This window comes from Cystoisospora suis (assembly GCF_002600585.1).
Source record: "Cystoisospora suis strain Wien I chromosome Unknown contig_1147, whole genome shotgun sequence".
Lineage (NCBI taxonomy): Eukaryota > Apicomplexa > Conoidasida > Eucoccidiorida > Sarcocystidae > Cystoisospora > Cystoisospora suis.
This window is the reverse complement of record NW_027153948.1, coordinates 7,300-27,363: the sequence shown is the minus strand read 5'-3', so window position 1 is coordinate 27,363 and position 20,064 is coordinate 7,300. Positions and strand designations below refer to the sequence as shown.

The following is a 20,064-nucleotide window of genomic DNA, read 5'->3' as shown; positions in this document are numbered from 1 at the left end:
GGGTTTCCAATCAGGTGCACTCCCAGAATGTGGGGTTTAATGGCGAAGACAACTACCGGGAGCAGCACTATTATTGGGGATAGACGTTGCGGCAGGTCGGCAGAGAAGAGCGAACAATTTGAATGAATTAGGTAACGCTCATGTCTAACGGCGTGGGCTTATCGCGTAGCCAGGCCTGTCTATCGGAAGCATGTTGATTACACTGGTTCACACCAGACGCTTCGGACTCCGTTGGTTGTTGGGTGTAGCGAAAGCCCGTTTGAATTTAAGCACACTGTGCAAGCCTCGAGGTAATCATGTTTTGAGGGGCCTCATCAAAAATTCATCAGTGTTCCGTGTATTCCGACCGCCCGGGTCATTGCCGCCCTGTCTATTTTAAGGCATGTGGGCCATTTTTTTGACTGGGAACCGGCGAATCCGAAAAGTCGCGCTAGCTACCGTTCAGCCACCCACACCTATTAAGACATAACCCGTGCCAGTATGGCTGGGACGGTACTCGCTATAAGCATGCTGAAAATCGGAGAGCTGCCTGTCTGGATCGTGTGGTGCCACGCTCTGTCGCGGAGTAGCTCGGGTGTCAAACAACGCCTCGGAGTTCGCAACCATACGTCCCACCGGCGCGCGGTCTTGCAGCTACCTCCGGACCCACGATGGGCCAGTACGCCCGGTAGCCGGCGCTGGGGGGGGGCGGCGCGACACGGTCGACGTTGGAGGCCTAACAGTCGCGTGTCCTGGTGGGGCAGGGTGGTAAGGTGGCGGTTAGTGCAAGCAGACAAACGTACTGTGGTGGGACTTTTCTTTGTCTTCAATTTGTGTACTATTTTTGTGTGTCTCCTGTTTGATATACATCTCTTCAGGCCCCTCCGCAAAGCTCTCTACGCACACCGAGACAGCTCCTCCGCAGGTGTGCGTGAAGACGGAGGCGTCAGTCGGTCCCTCTTTCTCGCCCATGTCCATCTCTCTTGTGTGTTAGTTCCGCGTGTAAGGTCCCTAGATCGGCCCTCTGCCTGCGAACACCTTAGGGCCAAAGTGCGCTCAATAAACTGATATTCCTTTTTACCTCAAGGTGTCTTTGTCCTCCGGCTCGAAGCATAAGCACGTCACTGGCCCGTGGAACACGGCGGTGAGTTTCCAGAACGTCTGGCCGTGTCTCTCCCTGTCACCTCAAAATTGTTTTTTTGTCCGTTCTTTACAATGAAGGCTTCACGGGTTTTGTCAGTTTCCCTTCTCTTCATCGGGCTCTCAGTTGCCCCCGCCGCCCTTGCCGCCGAAGCCCAGCAGCAAGAAGCCGTAGAGATCGAGGTGCCGGAGGAACAGATCGCTGAAGAGGAGCACCTTACACCAGAAGTCGAAGTGCCGAACGCGGTCACTACCAAGCGCACTGTAGTTCCCGCCACGACAATGAAAAAGCCGCCCTTCGCAGCTTTGCTTGTAGTTCTGGTCGCGTCTCTTGCCTTTTCCTTGGGCTTAGGGCTTTACCGACGTGGCGCCTCCCCTGTCGAGAAAGATACGGCTCAGTCGAAGGGAGTCAAAGGACTCACCAGAGGAGCCAAGGCGGTGGCTGTCAGTGGAGCTGTTGGTGCTGCCCTGCTTGCCTCTGTCGCATATTACCTTATGACAAAGTCGGCGTAAGCGACACCGATTGTGCTAGTGATAAACTCATCGTTCATGTGTAAACTCCTCGGGGGAGCCGAGGCCATGGTGCTATGCTTCCGCGAGATCAAGCTAATCACGGAGTTTTGCCGTGTGACGGACTCAATTTCTACGTGTTGATGTGCGTCTGTCTCCAGACAAAACCCACTTCGGTCGACACTTGTTTGTTTTCGTCACGAAACTGGGAATGGCTTCTTCTCTTTGTCGCAGGCCTGTTGCCTGCTAACATTTGTGAGACCTCGCCTCCGCGCACGGCAAAACACGTACAAAAGGAGATGACACGCAGTGCAACGAGTGTGGCCCCCTCCCGTAGCCCAAGCCTTGGGATCACAGCTCTGCCTTCACCGCTGCGCCGTCCATCCTAGGGACGCAGTCTAGCGTGCCACGGTGGACTGTTTGATGCAGTAGCGAAGCCGCTGATTCTCTTGTTCTTGAGATAAAAAGGTATCCCTCATGGGTCGCACTCCAGTGCGGACTCCTGACCGGAGGGCTGGCGTGACCGAGCCGCCTGTCTGGAGCTACGTGGGACAAATGTCGGCAATGCCAAGAAGCCCTACTTCCCACCGGACTAGGGGCCGTCCTACACTGCCACCCGAGATGACATGGACGCGAAACCACAGTTTCCTAACCAAGGTCCCGACAACGGAAGGTAGATGGGACCGGCACCGTCTGACGTCCTACTGCTAGTTGTCACCGAAGACTGATACGACGGCGAGGCGACTGCATATCCACGAACTGGGTTTCACTTAGGACGCTGTTTCGTGTATCTTCACAGAGAAATTCAGTGACCTTCAGTACTGGAAGGAAAAAATTCGGACTGCACCATAGAGTTCACCACAAGTAATGGTTCATGGGCGTTCTGGAAATGACACACCTCACTGGCCGAATCCCGCAAGTTCCAAGACACGAGGAAGTGGACGTGTACGGTGTCGAGCCAGGTATGGAAAATCCTTTACGGTTAGTCATATCTTCACAGAGAAATTCAGTGACCTTCAGTACTGGAAGGAAAAGATTCTCCGGGCTGCACCATAGAGTTCACCGGAGGGTTTGAGTTGACTGATAATGGCCCGGAACAGACAGTGACTAGCACACCTACACGAAGGAAACGGAGTTTGGCTCAGCGGCGTCGAGCCCGTGGTTCAAAGCGGCGTGCTTAGATTCTGAGTTTTCTTAGGAGGCAGCTGACGACAATGCCTGTTATAATGGTAGCCGTGAATATGGAAGCCGCAATGCTCCAAAAAAACACTGTAGCGTAAGGTGATTTCTCCAGCCCATGCTGGATATTCATGCCGAAAATAGTTGGGACGAGGGCGAAAAAACCGATCACGGTGGCAAGGGTTGTCATCCACACATCTGCTTTGAGCAGGAAGTTCCGCTGCATGCCAAGGTAGAGTTCGATCATGGCCAGTGAGTCGTCTATGTATTCGTCAATGTTCCTGACGTTCTTCATCATCACATCCGCATCCTGGGAGTAGCAGCTCAGGAGCATATCCAGCTCGTGTTTGAGAGCCACATGACCGCTCTGTCGAAAAGCTTCCTTCCCTTCTTCTTCCCACAACTCCGGGGAGGACCAGAATTGCGATATGGCCATGCGGCGGATGCACTGGTCATCGGATAGCACGTCGTTTAGCGAGGAAAGGACACCGGCGACTTCCGACTTCAGGCCATCGAGAATCTTGTGAAGGCTGTTCACACTCAACAAGATGGTAGAGTTCACTCCACGGCCGGTGCGAAGGTCGGCACAAATAGTCGTTGCTGTCTGCCGGATGGCGCGAATCTGTCTCTCCATCACGTGGTGAGACTCGACAATAGCCGCCTCAAGTGCGAGATATTCAAAAGGTGTAGAAGTTTTCAGGGCGACAAGTTGCTCCAGCTTCTGTAGAAGGGTCACATCGATATCGGTGAGCGCAGGGCACTCGTCCTTGGAATTGAAGTTCTCCTGGTGAGTCCGAAGCAGAGCCAGGGAAGCGGACGGGTGAGGCTTCGTGGATCCCCAGAGAGAGGAGATCTTGGAGCCCGACTCCAAGACAGGTCCTGCAACCTCCTCGTCTTCTTCCCGAGTTAGCAAACCCCTCTTCAACAATTCGCAACGCCACTCAGTTTGCTCAAACCTTCGAGCCTCTCGTGGAAAATTGCCCTTTCCAATCGGAAGCAGCAGCACAAGCTCGTGCAATACGATAATCCTGACATAAGGCCAGGACACTAGAATGCAGTTCCGACGAGCCGTTATAGAAGCGAGGTCTCGACCGCTCGAAAGAAACATACGAAGGTCACGGACCTTCACGGCTCCTGGGGCAGATTCCTCGGGTTTGTTCGCTTTATTGTGTGAGTGGATCAGAGAAAGTATGTCAAAGGTCTTTAGATACATTTCCTTACTGCCCTCCTTCGAAATCGCGTACACCACGAATGTCTTGCTCCGTGCGGCGATATGCTGCATCAGAGTCGTGCTGCGCTTCAGAACTCTCTGTCCGTCTCCCTCTTCTGTCGAGCTGGGAGACAGCATACTGCAGATGAGTGGTCTTCGTTCCTCCCATTCTCGTAGTCGGGGGCTTTTCTTGAGTAGGAAGCCACGGCGGTTCTGGACTGCGCGCGGCCGGCCGGTTCTGTCGCTCGAGAGACCGAGAGCCGTCCCTACCCTATCCAGAATTGTTGGCTCTCTCCGAAATCGCTTCAGCGCATCCGATTCGGATGACGCAACCGACTCCTCTTCCTCGCCTCCTTCTCCTGAGTCCCGAATCGGATCTATGATGTAATGCTCCATCCCGGTAGAAGTTGCAAGGGGGTGGGGCCTGGTATAGGATGGGCCTTGGACGCTTCAGTTGGGAGAAAAAAACATTCTGGCAAGGCCAGTCGCAAGAGAAAATGTCAGCAAACGCAGGCGCGTGCTTCAGGCACAGTAGTCGATGACAGTGAGAAGTGTAGCCGACCGAGGGCAGCAAAAAGAGAGGCGTATTGACGGGGCACCCAACCCTTTCCTGGCAGCCTCGCGAAGCTGCTGTGTTCAGAAGCCTTTGCAGTAGCCTTGGAAAAGAGAAATTGCTCGTTGCTGCGAGGTCTTGCTGTTTCTCGCCGCCCCGAAACTCACGGGTTCCGTCCATGCGATGGAATTCGTACCCGGGAAAAAAGAAGCTAGCCGCGAAAGCAGCCATAGTAGAAAAAACGCAGCTGAACTACACGTTTGGCAAGGACATGCCGCAGTCTGTGTCCGCACCGGAAAACTAGAAGCTCAAAAACACTGGATACCCGGTAAAAATCCCTCTCCAGTTACGCGGGTATCGGATCGTTCACAAGACCTGGCGGCCGCACAGAACGGCAACCGGGCAATCCGAGAAGACAACGCGGGTCGGCCAGCTGAAGCATCTTCTGGAGAGGCTGTCAGAGCAGCAACAAGTTTGGTGTCCGCATCGTAGTTTTATTTTCGATGCCTGCGCAGCAGTCTTCTTGCGGGAGACGTTTTCCAGTCCGTGTCTTCAGCTAGCTTGGCTTGCATGTGGTGTGCCAAGGCAACCGGCTACCGACGTAGAGAATGGCGAGGCGTTGTACTCGGTTTCAGGTTTCCAACCTGTTTTTTGTACCTGTGGTGTCGTGATGTACCTGACGAGGACTCCGCTAACAGTGGGACACGAAGCAATGGAGGGAAGCTCGTAGAAGCGGTGGGTTTTGTGTTACGGAGTATCCAATGCTTACAGTTAACGCTCTTGAGGTATCTAATCCCATTTTCTCCCTTAGCTTTCGTTAGGCTTTTCTCTTCTCGATTCATTCGATGCGACCACGGGTGGGAAACCGCAGTTCCTTGTGTAACAGATGTCTCAGTAAATACCGGCCAGCTGGTAGATTCGCGCCTGGTAACGTGACAGAAATCTCGAGGAAGGGACCGTCCGTGTGTCTGCACTTCATTCTATCGCTGTCGGACTGACAGCGCTTTTTCCCTCAAGGACCCCCGTGCTAGGCGGTTGCATCTCCTGCGGGACAGACGCGACAACAGGTGTTTTTCGCACCGTTGTGCGTTGTCGAGTACCGTTACGAATTTGGTTTACCGCCCGACCTCTGAAAGCCTATGGCGAGGAATCCAGCCACCCGAAGCTCCGGTTCCCACACCAATTTCATTAGCCTCACGCTGCTTAATGGTTAGGCGGCTTTTCGGTGTCTGGTTACTCAGTTTCCGTTCTCACACGTTCATCAGCGACACACCTTCGAATCGTGAGCGCACTCCTTGAGGTCGTCCGAGTGTTCCCTCTAGATTTCTTGGCCTCCTTGTTTTATGGTTTCTTGATAGCTTTCACAAGGCTCTTTCTTGCCGACAGTCTCGGGAGGCACTTCTCTGGTCCATGGTCGTTCTGGATTCACACTTCAGCGTTACCGTGGTGAGCGTGCATTGCGGCTGTGACCCAGTGTCTGCATCGCCATAGCAGATCTGGTTTCTCAAAGTCCTTGTCGAGTCGGATGCGCCCTCAGTCCGCTGACTGGACGAAGAGATGGGAGGGAGCTATGAACTCTCCTTCGGTGGCACAAGCCGCCTCCAGCCAGGCTCTGGCGGCTGGGTCCCAGATACCTAGTCGTGTGCCGTAAAAGGTTTTTCCACTAATGTTGAGGTTGTACAATCAGGGGAGAAGAGATCGGATGTCTGCCACTCAGCCGGCCGAGTGCAAATACCCAGCGCTAGTGAGAAAGCCTTCTGTAGTCTCTGGAGACCCGTAATCTGTCAGCTGTGGTACACTGGGGCTTGGCTGTGACAGACCAACTCAAGCAAGGATTTGGTGAAGTACGTCCATCTTCTGAGGAAGAAGCTCTGTTCCCAATTCGGTGTCGACGCTCCCAACAACTGCCGCCAGGCAGTTTCGAGTCCTCCAGATACCTGCTTTCTCACAAGCGTTCGGCTCCCCGACTCTTCGGCCAGTTCTTTTCTGCTGCCTTTAATCTCCATAGCAGGCGACCCTGCAGTTTCTCTGTACCTTGCTCCACCGTTCGGCTGCTCACATGGGCTGTATCTCGCAGCAGCGGCGCGTCCCCCACCTCACCGAGGCTTCAGAACTCCCCTCGCTGCCATCAATTGCACACGTGCTGCGGCTTTTGTCACAATTTGCTGACTCGACCGGTTGTTGGTTTTCGTCAATATTGTTGGCGACGGTGATGTATTGCTTCTTTCTGCTGACTCCTAGACTCAGTCCGGGCGATGGTGGGGATGCGGGCGTGCCGGAGAGATAGACACGGCCTATAGTGGGGTCACAAGGAGATCCAACAATGTTTCCAGTCGTTCAGAGTGAGTGCCCGGCCAAGTGTCTTCTGTAGAACTTCTGCAACGTACACCCGTTATGCTGGTGACTATACAGCCAGGTCAGTTCCGCGCGGTCAGAAACACACGACCATCCGCCCGTCTATGGAAGGGGAATACAGTCAGCTCTCCAGTAGGCAATGTACACCCTGGCTTGGCAACGCGTTTGTTTGATGACGCACCAGTGCGCTGTCGAGTCGTTTGGTGCTCGGACAAGGCTCAGAGGGCACCGTACCAGCGGCGAAAGCCTTCTCAAAGACAAAGTGTGTTCCGGCACGCTCAAGAAGAGACTTTTGGCTTCTCCAGTGTGAAGAGTCCGGACGAGTTCTCACTCTTGAGACTCTCCTGTTTGCAGATGCTTCCAATTGGAGGTGTCGCCTCCACTTGGACTGCTAATGTTTCACGGAAGCCCACGGGGTTCTCCATCGTCAGACCAGTCAAAGCAGCGGGCTTCAAAAGCACACCTCGAAAAAGTTTCAGGAATTGGCAATGCTGCTGGTCTAGCCCCTAAGAGAGTTCTTCTGTGAACCGGGCTGACACAGCGTCTCCTGTTTGCATTGTCCCCCACGCACGAGGGCCGGTGGGTCCCAAACAGATGTGCCACCTCTCCCCCTTAGATCGAAGAGACGACGTCTGAACGCGAAATTCAACGTTTTATGGTCGAGTGCGCCAAGCTAAATGACAGTTGTACAAGAGTTGAAATTTATCTTTCGAGTTCCTTCCCACTGTCACATTACAAGTGTGAACGGCCATATCTGCAGACGACGACGCGTGCTGCACACGGTAGTTAGATTGCGTCTCTTTTTTACCGTCAAATCTCTGTAAAAAAGCCTACCGCACAGCCAGAGAAAAGAACAACAGGCAGCCTCCGCATTAGTTTTTTTTGTGTCCAGCAGGAGGGACAGCGAGGAGCTCCCTTCTATAGCACCAGCAGCAACGCCTCCGTTACGAAAGTAAGGAACAAGAAAAGTGGAGCTGCTCTCGCAACTAACTGGCTATTAAGAGGCACCCATGCTAAGCCGTTAATAGATCAGACTGGCTACTTCGGCAGTAACAGTCGTCCTCTTGTACAGAGTGTTGTACGGAGTTCCCGGGCTCTCGATTCATCCACACATGCGTCCTCGCATCGTACTTAGACAAGGTGTGTGCGCAGCACTGTGTGTCCTGAAACCAGCTGCGTTACCGTCGTACACTGCCTTTCCGCTCTGCTTGTCTGCAAAAAAATCTGAGGCTATAGAGAAGGCATTTTGACTTACAGGCGATCTTTTTGTCAGTCTCTGTTGCATAGTGGAGCGTACCGCAGTCCGTCTTGTGGGGCTGTGTGTCTCCGAAGTTGTCGACAGCTGTGCTTTTCAACTTCTATTCCAGCAGGACTTCTACCTTCAGGCCGCTTTACTCTTTAGACCTTTACACCTTTTTGCGATTCATCCCGTAACCCTATTTTTTTTTTTTCTTTTCTAGCCCCCGCATGCACCGACAAAGCCTATCAGCCACAGTATCTACTGCGGGCCTCGATGCAAAATCCTAGTCGAAGCCGCCTCAGTACGTGCAGAACTATAACAAAGCTTCCTGACTTCGTCAACCCAGCAGTCAAAGCAGGGTACACTGCCGGACTGGAATTGCTGTCTCAAGAACTTGTTCCTGAATACATGAACACCGCTACGTGTGTCGTGCACACTCCTGCATTTCTCATTCCCGGCGTAGGATCCTTTGGCGTCGGTAACTGAACAGATCCCGCCCTGCTTTGTGCTGTCACTCCTTCCTTTTCTGGAAAAATGGAAGGTGCTGTTACAAGGGACAACGCCATCGCATCTCGCGGGACCGTCACATACGCCCAGTCACATCGTTTGACGGCCAGAGACGGATCCCATTTCCTTGTGAAACCAGCCATCCTGTTGCTTTCTGCAACCTGTCTCTTTTTCGGTCTTTCGAGCTACGAGGCGTCTTCTCCTAATTTCAAAGCTGCACTTTTTCACCCCGTGCTAGCCAGCCGAACCGGTCCATCGCTGAATGGCTCTTTATCGACAAATTCCGGCATGCTTCCCGTGGATTTCTCTTCAGCTGGTTCATCTCTTTCGACATCACACCCATCCTTGGTGAGCCACCAAGTTGATCTACGACGCAGTCAGCTAGTACCCAGTACCTCTGGGCCCGCACCGTGTGTTGACTTCTTCGCGTTTGCAGTATGTAGGTCCATGTGCGCTCGCAGTCATTGATGTCGTTTGTGGCTAGGAATTCCTCCGTGTTGAGCTAGGTTGGTAATTTTTCAGATGTCCCACTCTTGGGGGTCGATACCCCGTAAGAGACGAAATGACTGGCTATCAGTGGAAGAATCTCTCAAGTTTCCTGTCCTGTCAGACCAAGACTGTGTTCAGAAAAGTTGACTCGCACTGAGACAAACAGGACCAAATAAAGGGGGTGTTGGTCTGCGCCTCGCCGGAGATCGTCCCCCGTCTTAACCGGCAAGGCAGAGTGATTATCTCGTAAGGAAAGAGCTGGTGTGCTCTGCTCTGTTCAAAGGAACGTGTTGTAGCGACAAGCGGAACTCTTTCCCTCTCTGTCTGTGCGCGACCTCTTTAATCCAGCTAACCCGGCTGTACACGACCATTTGGCCGTTTGTCTCTCGCACCCGTTAGACAAGCCTTTTAGTACGTGAAATACAGCACGACAGCTTCCTTTCAATCCGTTCTTTGTCTTCGTTGTTTTTTGTTTCCTCTTCTCTTTTTCTACTCCAGGCTTTCATCCGTGGCCGAGCACCGAGCGGGACCGCGATGCCCTCGTCTATTGCCTCTACTCCGTCGCACATCTCTTGCTCCCGTCAACAAAGTAAACAAGGAGAATGCAGTGCGCCAGTCTCGTCTCATCCTGCAGGTAGGCAAACAGCTCAAAATTTCTTCATCAACAAAGAGACATCGACATGTAGGTGTCTGAACATACATATATCTCTTCAAATACGTCGACATCGATTGTGTGCAGAAGAGGATCAGCACATCAGCTGCTTAGTCGTCTCACCTATCCGTCGAAGGGTCTTCTTTCCACGTGGGTCCCCCGGGCGGGTGTTTAACTTCGTTTTTGCATCTAGTCAGCGTCACTCCTCCCGTACAGTCTTTTTGACGGCCGCATTTGTATCTTCTTTTCTTTCGTCATTCAGTCCTATCTCTACGCAAGGCTGTACCCTGTTTCCATGATGCTATTCCGTGTAGAGTTCTGTTTGCGGGCAGATTTATGAAAGGTTTTTTTTGTCTCTCAAACATGGCGTTGTAACTCGCACAAGAGCGATTCTCAGAATGCGTATGTGTCTAGGGATCCTCGTACTGCAAAGAGAACAGAAGCAGTCACGTCCCCGCATGCGTGTGAAGGAGAGAGAGTCCCCCCGCTCCTCCTTCGTACGCACACAGCCGAGTAGAGGGAATAAAGACAAAGGGCGCCTACAATATGAGTCAGTGCGGATACGAGGCAGAGACTCCCTCTGTGTTCTCATTTGAGTGTATGAAGAAGAAGAGAAAAAGCCAAACAACCGTCCCTCCTTCAGGCAGACGTGTTTCCGAGTGATAGCGGAGGAGATACTAGAGAGGTACTGTAGATGAAGGAGATGCCTCGCGCCTTCTCGTGTGGTGCTTTTGATTGCGGGTAGTGTGCCGACGTGAGATCAACCTGTCCCGGGTGGCTTCATGTGTTTGCTCGAGGTGTTCGGTTTTTATTTCATCTCGCACATTGACTGCTTTTTTCTCTTGTATATGAAAGTACCTCTCCTTACTTTTCCTTTTTCTTGGCCTGCGCCCAAACTCCAGGGTCAAATCAGTCTTTGAAGAGTACAGCCAAGTATTCATTCGAGGGGGAGGAAATCCGAGGGCCGCTTCAGCCTTTACGTGGCATGATTCTGCTTGAGCGCCGGGAATCGCCCAAGACAAGTTCAGGGGGTGTTTATCTTCCCGCAGAGGTCAGCCCTCCTTCTTTCGATCTTGGTACACATCGCGGAAGAGAATCAGTTGTCTGCTTGTTTCTTCGCTTGTATAGTTCGGGCAATCAGGCGTCTCCTCACACTGGCTCTCATTCCCTTCATATCCCATGGCATTATTATGTCTCGTCTCTTCCTCTCCGGGCCGATTGTCCGTTTTTTCCCTGAGTCAATAGATTTACCGAGGCTTACCGATCTCCTCACATCGTTTTTTGAGTAATCTCCTATCATGGATTTCTTCACTTCTTTTCTCTTGACCCCGATCTTCACTCATTGAACCGTCAGTGGCTCCCCTTGCTGTTCCTTCTCGCCATCCTCTTGTTGCCTGTGTACACGTTGCAGTGCACCGTGTCTATTCTGTCTGTCTTCGTATTTCCGGCCACCCTTAACCTGGAATGAAGTGTTGCTCGTATTCCCTGCTGAAGTTACACCCTCCTCCTATCGTATAGCAACACGAGTAGGAGGAGACGTAGCTCTAGTTTGACCTGCCAGGCAACGCTTCGTGTACAGTGTGACCTGGGGGGAGTGGTGGATATCAGGCGGCTTCGCTTGGTCGTGTTGTTGTTTTCCCTGCCTTCAGAATTCTAAAGGCAAGCAACTGGCTAAAGTTCTTGAGGTCGGCCCCGGGGAGGTCAATAGGGATACTAAGTAAGTTTACTCTCCACAGATGCGTGTAAACTATCTGTATACATGTTTCGTATAGGAAACACGACACTGTGCAGAAAAAGTAGCTGTATTGTGTGTCCCACCGCAAGGATATGTCTTACCTGTACGTACAAGATACATCCTCGTCTTGAATTCTCTTTTTCCGCGCTCTTCACATCCTCTCTCGTCCCGAGACTTGTGTGGTCCGCTAAAGCCTGAAAAGTCGACCATGTGAAACTGTTGCCTGTCAGCTCACCTTGTCTCCATTTTTCGTGTCCGCGATGCGGAGTGTGTGCATTGAGGGAATTCCTCTTGCCGATATCTGTGTGTGTGGGAGTTCTCGTTCAGTTCGGATGTGATTAGTTCTTCCATGAAGGCTTTTCTGCCCTGCGCTATGGTCGAGCTTGATAACCTTGTCTAGCGGTTATCGAGGGTATGGTATGTGGCGCGAAAAGATTAGTGCGCAACTACGCATACTAGCGTCTCCGTTATCTTCTGAGCGCTGGTAGAGAGGGGACAAGGAAAGAGGACACCTCGCTTTGTCTTCCTTTTCTCTATCTTCAGTCGCTTGGATTAAACTACTACTACTACTACAAGGGCATACTGGGCCCTAGTGGTTGATGTGGTCGTAGACGCACAGCCAAGTAGCTCTGCTTCTCCGTCTTCGAAGAGGTCGATGCGGTACAAGGTACCCGTTGCGTATATCTGCAGAGGCGCATGCTTGACTATACAAATGCGTGGCTTACGCTAGGCCAAGCAACGGGTGTCCATTTGAAGGCAGATGTCTGTTGTGGTGTGCTATTAGGCAGTACGCTTGTCTGCTGCCTGTGTCTCATCTCGGCGAAAAGAAGTGAGGGATGTGTGTACCCATGGAAATCTCTTTTCATGCATACGCCCAGGTGTACGAACACATGGAACTAGTGCCTCCACGTCCACCCACAAGACAGTTTCGGGGTCCACCGGGCGCGCTGTGAGAAGCTCGTTCACCATCTTGTGTCTCGCAAACCGATCTATCAATCCATGCGGCGCGGTCGTATCCCACCACGCGTGACTGACTTTAAGCGGCGGCTTCTTCGTTTTCTCCCTTCGATAAGAAGGATTCGATGAATGATCGTATCTTCTTCTGTAAGGGGGCAGTCCTCACCACTTACTGTTTCTTCTCTTTGGTATTACTCTGTTTCGTTTCTTACAGCGTGCGAATACCCATCGATGTGTCTCCCGGAGATTGGACTATCATTTCTCGTCATGTATATGATTCTGTAAGTCGAACTTCCACGATAGCACCCCCCCTTTGTTAGAGAACAGCCATTTTCTACGGCCCTGCTGTCTCGTTTTGCGTACTCGCGTATGATTCAAGGAATCCACGGCTATGGTTATAGCAAGCTAGCTACCGTCCGGTTTTTTGTGGTGTGAGTGGTACATTGGGCAGTGTGGATTAGTTCAAGGCTCCACGTGTACGCCTGAACGTAGAAAGCCTATAATAGTAGGAAGAACTGGAGATCGTCTCAGTAGTGATCAAGATATATGACGCGAATACGCATCAGTATTCCAATATGAGTAGAATCTCCTGCCTAGTTCCCTTTGTAGTCGGCTTGCAGATGTCCGTGAGGAGGACTATATCTTGTTGACCAGTATCTTCTCGTACGTATAGGCACATAGAGATGCGAAATATGCACTCACGCACTGGCAGGCCGTCGAAGGAGTGGGGTATAATTGGGTGTATGCACCGTCTGGAGATTCTTTTCTGCATTTCAAACATAGGTAGCTGTCGGATTGAAACCTTCTTTTCTTTTCCAAGGCTGACAGTGTTGCCTGGAGATTAGAAAGCAGAGAGACGTTTTGCTATACATCACTACTAAAGAAATCCTGGGGCGGAGGAAAACAGTCTTCGTGATCTCTTGATTTGATTCGACGGGAATGGAAAGGCCAAGAAAGCATAGCTGGAGTGGAAGTCATTCGTAGGAAGGGAAGAGATATCTCTACTGCTACGTACAGCGTCACAAGACAAATATCTCAAGTAGTCTTCTTGGCTTCTTTCTTTCTTATTTTAGTACACCACCAGTCCTCTGTTCCCCTTGCATGCATGCAGGTCGATATTCTCTTGGGACCGATGTGTGATTGAGATAGAATGCCCCACTGCTTCCCTAACCTTAACCCTGAGTGACTTGACTCTCCAGATTCTCTATCAAATTTAGATGCCCATTGTGAAAAATTGTGACTGGAACCATCTTCTGTCCTATTGCTTTTTCTGCTTTGCTTCAGTTCAAATACAATGGCAAAGACTGTGTATTAGTATCTGCGTCGGATATCTTAGCAAAAGTGTCCTTGACGACAGAAGATCGAGATGCAAATCCGGCTGATATTACACCCCTAGGAGACAAGTATGTCTGAAATCGGTTCGTCTCTTGAGACGCCGGAAAGGACGGAATGAGGGGTAGCTAGCTGGCTAACTGGAAAGGAGGGTGGAGAAAGACGGGCACAAGGCAGGACTAGGAGATATGTTCTACTTGTTATCTGAAATACTTTTGAAGTGGCCATGAGAAAACATTTCAAGAGTCTTGAGCTGATCGACTCACAGATGTCTATGTTTTCTTGGATTTATCTATAAGACAGCGCCGAGCCTGTAGGGGGTGCCAGTCACGGAACGAGCTTGTGCAACAGCTTGCTTCAGTCCAGTATAAAACTTTTTACATACGTGTCTCCTCAGACATGCATGTCCGCGTATGCACATGAGTGCGCAGTACGGAGCCTCTCAAGGCGTGTCCTCCCTGAGACACAGCAGTTCTCAGTCTTTTCAGAGGTTTCACGAATTCACGGTATAGAGAGGTTGATGGCACTTTAGAGCCCGAATGACTGTAATCCAAAAAATGGAACCTGTGTACATTCTCTTTGCGAAAGATCTTTCCTTCTCTTCTCTAACTCTCAACCGCTGCTCTCCCTTGCTCTACTAATGTCAGCCCCAGCTTCCTTCTTATTCTGTCGTGCAGTACCCATTTGACCTCTCCTGTGCTCTTCACATACACAAGCATAAAAATCTGTCTCTCTCTCTCTCTCTCTCTATATATATATATAGAGAGAGAGATAGATTTATGTTCACATACAGTTGCAGGTGCGTATGAATACTTTGATGTAACTAGGCGACGGGAACGCCCGACTTCCGGTAGGTGGTCTCGTAATGAGCTCTGTCTTTAGTATATTATGGTGTAATGTGTCTAGCAAAGCCGATGACGAGACAAGTCGTTTCTTTCTTCGAAAGTCGTGGAGAGTTCCTGCTTTCTTTGTGTTTGTAAACTTGACTCTTTAGTGATGATCAGAGGTGTGTCCATTGCTATTCTCTCTGCATGCAGTGTATTAGTGAAGATCGTAAAACAGCCTGAGCGCACAGCAAGTGGACTGTACTTACACCAGTCAGCCAGGGAAAATTCCCGAGGAAGTCTAAAAAGAGCAGAAGTCATTTCTGTTGGACCAGGCCGGTATAACAAGCACGGAGAGCGTCTGCCTATCGAAGTAAGTTGTGGGAGGGATCTGCAGTGAACAGGTGACTTTCTCTCTGCCACGGTTATCATTGTATTTCTTCAGAGCTAATTGTCTTTCTTTCTTACCTAGTGATAAGAGCTTCGTTCCAGCTGCCGTGCAGGCATTCGCCATGACGCTTGGCTCCTTTCTATATCTGTTTCGTCTCCTCTTAGACTGTATACAGGGAGGAGGCAAAAACAAGACCCTCCTGTTTCTGTTAGCGCGTATGTACGTACATGAGTGTATATGGATAGATATCTTTTGTGTGTAGCACAACTCTGCACCGTCTTCATACATATAGAACGGCTTCTTTGATTAAAAGCGAGAGTATGGCTCAGTCGAAAGTCATCCGGTCGTTCGTAAAAAGCAAGGAAGAAATGTTTTTCTCATGTTTCTGTACAGGAGTGAAAATCATTTGTGGATCTTCCGGAGCGCCCCTTTACTCGTGTACATAGACTGGAATTGTACGGCTGACAGAAAACTCGTTGTTATCTGCACCCGAAGATCACTAGTGCTCAGCAGACTGTCTTTCGTGCATGCATACCTGGCATATGAGGAATACCTTTTTTCGCCTGTCTTCGTTGCCCCCGCGCCGATTCCGTGAGATTCACTTGCGTGCCTTCTTTCGCTCGTCTTCTCTCTTTCGCTTTCCTGCCCTGCAATTACTTGCCTAGCAACGTTAAGATAAAGTGACTGTGGAAAGTCCGTCGTGACTCTAGTTCTTTTTTCCCGATGTTGTCTATCTCCTGTGGCTGTATAGTTTCACGGGTAGGGCGGCTTGACTTTTGGTGAGGGTGCTAATGTATATTTGCAGGTTCGCACTGTGTTCTGCTTCGTGTATGTGTTTGTTCTGTCAGATTCACCGTGGGGATACAGTGGTCTTCTCGTCGTATAGTCAAGATGAACCAGATATGAAATACAAGGACGACATCTACGCCTTCGTTAAAGCTGCAGATCTTCTAGGGAAGTGGTGAAAACGAGACAGGGAATCATACAAGAAGGTTCCTTGCTGTATAAGAACACATGGACGAGCAGTTGTGATTAGAGGCAGTCTCTTAAAAACTCGAATACCTCTACTCTTAGTAATCGCCGGGGGAGGGGGGAGAGGACCATAAGCTCAAACGCCGCTTGCTTTCTTCTTATTCTTTCTGAAGCGGGATGACACTCTTCTTATCACTGCGACTCTTTTCATTCAATCGAATATCAGAAACTGGAGTATATATGTATACATGTATATATATATGTTTATGTATATATGTATTCCCGAGCTACAAACGAGTCTCCTCCTTTCTGAAGTATAGAGTAAGTATCTCCTCTCCTGTCTTACGCTGAGTTTGTGGTCCAACGATGAAAAGAGATGTAGTATCGGTGATGACGCCGATGACGAAAGAATAGACTAGCGCCCGTCCCCATAGGTAGCGGCGGTGTTCAGAAAAGGAGATTCATACTCTGAAAGGTAGTTACTTTTTCTCCTGCAAATTGAGATGACCTGAGGGTGGGAGAAGTTCTCTCACTTTTCATGGACAGGGTTTCTGTCCCGTGAAACGCCTAGGCGCTGAAGTCTTTCATACGGATGAAAGCACACATGGCACATCTTTTCGGGCCATGGACTCCATTACCCCTCCCTCCAAACTTTCAGTACGACCACAATGGTCACTTCTGCTCCCTTGCTGTTGTGTGGATGAGCGAGCGAGGGAGTGAATGAGTGTCGTTTACTTTTCTTCTCTTTCTTTCTCTCTTCTTTGGATAAGAGGGTTTCCTGTTCATCACACCATCCATGTCCATTTTGTTTATCTCTCTTTCTGAGACATTGTCATGGAGAGGAGAAGTTCATCCAGTCCTCAGTTGATGTGTTGTCAGCTTCAGAAAGCCTCTACATCTCTCGTAGGAGAAAAAGACAAATAGAGGGAGCAAGAAAGATGGCCGGGGATAGGGGAAAGTGATGGATTGTTGTTGGACGTGTGTATGAAGAGGCTTGCGTATTTCAAGAATGTGATCGTGCGTGTGTGTGTATAAGTGAGGAAGTACGTAGGACATCTTCTCTCATATGTACAGAGGACAGTGCGACAGAAGACAAAGAAGATATCTCTTTTCTTTCAGCAGGTTGTCATCTCGACTTCCCAACTAGGGGCTCGGAGGACTGTGGTCTTTTTTCCTTGTGTGTTTGTGTGGAGTGATTTTTTAAACTCAAGGTCTTTATTCCTGCCCTTTTTTCTCATTCAGTAACGTACACAGACAGACTCTGGTGTTTCTCAACGCGCTACTCCGCTAATGGATACTACTCACAGGAAAATAGGAAATGTATAACCTCGTCAATAGATATTACTTCATACATTTCGTATACATCTGTATACATTAAATGCATGCAAGGTATTTGCTGTAATGGTAGAGTGATGATGAGTAGTATTGATTGAAAACCATGGCTGTAAAGATGCTCCTATCCAGCGGTAGCCATCAAGGAGCTTGCCGAGGATGCATAGATTGGATACATCATCTTCGAAGAGAGTGAAACGCGGCACACAGACATACAATACTTTCTTCGTTTGATCCTTAGACTCCTTTCAGACGAGACCAGCAGGAAAGAAAGCTGCTTCTATCTCTGTCTCCTCTCGTAACTGTGTCCGTTGTCTTTATGAGGATGGTGATGTATCCTGAAATCTAAAGGGATCAACCTCCAATTGTGAACGTCGTTCAACGCCCGCGACACAGAAAACTCGATCGTGTGACTCTAGCCCCTGAGCCCCCCATCACCTCATGTACTCCCTGCCCTCTCAGCAGTAGCGACATGTTAGTTTCTTGTAGTGTTTCTCGGGAGACTTCTGCAGAAGCCAGCGAAGATCGTATCTCTACGATTCCTGTGATAACTGTGATTGAGGTGTATGTACACCTCACACCTGCTGATCAGCACCGGTGAGGTGGTAAATGAGACGAAAGATGTACGGACCAGTGTCGTCACTCATACGCACGTCTTGTATAGACATATACGGGCTGAGGGGATTCCGGCACCCTCACAAGAAGCGCGGGTTTCTTCTACATTCGGAAACGAGGTCATGTTTCTGCTTCCTCCTTCTCTCTCGCTGTGAGAAAGGGAATTCAAAGTCAAAGTACCAGAGACTTCAACACGATCACTATTATACAGTAGGAGAAGTAGAACACCCCTTCGTCTCCTTAGACCTCCTCAGGAAATAGGCGCAGCCAGTATAGCAGTCGGATTCGAAGTGGATACTAGTGCATATTCGCTGCCGTAACGATTGTGATTGCGACACCTACTGGTACTAGAACATCAATACTCTTGGCGCACACATGGCAAGGATCTAGGCTGCTAGGAGCGTAGATGTGGGGGGGGGCTGTTAGCAGCTCTAGGAAAATGCTATATCAAGTGCTTATCTACTAGAATGCTGCGTAACATATAAATGCTTCTACCGTCATCCGTACACTGTGTTGCCCACGCTTGTTGAACCCCAGTGCTCTCTCATTGCAGCAAAATTTCAGCTGATGGCTCTTCTAAATTGAAGGAATCTGCTGTCCTCGTCTTTCTTCTGACGTTCTTTTCTTCCCCCCGCTAGGAACCTCAGGAGAATTATGTTTTTCTGTCTTGAACTGCTAGATGAATATTAATGCATACAGGTCTCTTGCTGTTTACACCTAAGTAGGTCTCTCTCGAATTTTGCGTAGCTTCCCCATCTTTTCCCTTTCACGCTCTGAAGGCAGCCGGTACGAGAGGGTTCGCAAGCACACCCGGTACTTTAAGAAAGAAAAACGAAGTTGTCTCTAAGAACATTTCAGATACACCCTAGTAGCCTCCCCGGCACACATTCTCCTCCACTTGCTCGCCATGGGTGATGTACGCAGGAGAGAGTCGAAGAGAAGGAGAGAAGAGAAAGAGATCTATCACTATTTGCAAAGAGTTAACAGTTCAGAACACCTCAGCAGTGATGTACAAGGGGAGATACAAGGACGGAGACTCTCGTGCATGCAGGACATGCAAATTCGAAGCATCGATGGCGATGGCGCACCTCCAATAATCCTTATCATCGACATACTAGCCAGACAATGGGGTTGTCCTTTTTTTTTACATTGAGATAGTGAGGCCAGATCAACCAGAGAAGCCTAAGTGGACATTCGTCTTTCCTCACTACAAGTTCGTTTCAGAGAAGGAAACGAAGGGCCTTCTACTCGTGATGCTCTACGTCTGTCTCACTGAAGTGCATAGCGGAAAGGAGTTGATGGTCGTGATGGCACTCAGGCATACACAGAGACATTTGATCTATATCCATATATGCGTGGATGTCACCATGATGGAATTTCTCTTGAGCACTCCATTTCATTCCTCTTGCTGTTAAGCAGAGAGTAGTAGAGGAGCGTCATGCCTTCATAGATCTCGAGTCAGTAGATGTTTCTGTTAGGACAGAGGAGAGGGACTTGGAAAAGATCGAAGGAAGGAAGGACAATAGTTGAAAGCAAAGATATACATTTTGTCTTTACTGGAGTTCACGGCCCCTTCATCCCCACCCCTCTCCTCTCTGCAAGAAACGTCTCATGAAGAGATTCTTTGTTCTTCCTCTCGTCGTCTTCTTCTTCCTTTCTCTCTTCATCATTTCTATCCCTTTTGAATTTCTGCATTAATGTAGAAGTTTCTTATATCAATACAATGACAACGGCAGTTCAAATCATCTCTCCACACGGAGAGGAGGAGGGCCACGAAAAAAACGGTCACTCATACACAGAACAACTCATGTATTTAGTGAAACACTTTGCCTCCTAGAAGGATAGATGGATGCATACGCTAGTAGATAAGCAGATAGAGGGCTGAGCAGATAGATACATAGATGAGTAGCTAGGCAGACTAGACAGATACAAAGGTTGCTTGTAGAATAGCAGGTAATTGACAGATAGATTCGCAGATCAAGGCCTGCACCTCAGATGTCTATACATCTGTAGGTGCAGGCCTTGATCTATACGATCATCCAAAGACAGGCTCCATATACATGTAGATCGACACCTTCCTTTGCACGCTGAT

At 49.7% G+C, this 20,064-nt stretch overlaps 3 protein-coding genes across 3 annotated transcripts; 2 read left to right on the top strand and 1 right to left on the bottom strand.

The window, feature by feature from the left end:
- Positions 1-749: 749 nt before the first annotated feature.
- Positions 750-1,918, top strand: CSUI_002737 (uncharacterized protein). The gene has a single exon (XM_068062936.1). The coding sequence runs from the start codon at positions 1,195-1,197 to the stop codon at positions 1,630-1,632; it is 438 nt and encodes a 145-aa protein (XP_067925074.1). The 5' UTR covers positions 750-1,194; the 3' UTR covers positions 1,633-1,918.
- On the bottom strand, positions 1,830-4,996 carry CSUI_002736 (family mg2+ transporter protein). Its single transcript, XM_068062935.1, has one exon. The coding sequence runs from the start codon at positions 4,412-4,414 to the stop codon at positions 2,807-2,809; it is 1,608 nt and encodes a 535-aa protein (XP_067925073.1). The 5' UTR covers positions 4,415-4,996; the 3' UTR covers positions 1,830-2,806.
- Positions 4,997-8,089: 3,093 nt separating this feature from the next.
- CSUI_002735 (10 kda) lies at positions 8,090-17,217 on the top strand. The gene is made up of 8 exons (XM_068062934.1): positions 8,090-9,021; positions 9,661-9,796; positions 10,717-10,865; positions 11,464-11,531; positions 12,721-12,787; positions 13,791-13,909; positions 14,876-15,035; positions 15,902-17,217. Exons 1-8 carry the CDS (start codon positions 8,701-8,703, stop codon positions 16,016-16,018), a joined length of 1,137 nt encoding a protein of 378 aa, XP_067925072.1. The 5' UTR covers positions 8,090-8,700; the 3' UTR covers positions 16,019-17,217.
- Positions 17,218-20,064: the final 2,847 nt, after the last annotated feature.

Coding starts and splice junctions, on each gene's coding strand:
- CSUI_002736 (XM_068062935.1), bottom strand. CDS start 4,414: ATGGAGCATTACATCATAGATCCGATTCGGGACTCAGGAGAAGGAGGC.
- CSUI_002737 (XM_068062936.1), top strand. CDS start 1,195: ATGAAGGCTTCACGGGTTTTGTCAGTTTCCCTTCTCTTCATCGGGCTC.
- CSUI_002735 (XM_068062934.1), top strand. CDS start 8,701: ATGGAAGGTGCTGTTACAAGGGACAACGCCATCGCATCTCGCGGGACC. Junction 9,797..10,716: donor AGTCTCGTCTCATCCTGCAG/GTAGGCAAACAG, acceptor CCCAAACTCCAG/GGTCAAATCAGTCTTTGAAG. Junction 12,788..13,790: donor CTCGTCATGTATATGATTCT/GTAAGTCGAACT, acceptor GCTTTGCTTCAG/TTCAAATACAATGGCAAAGA.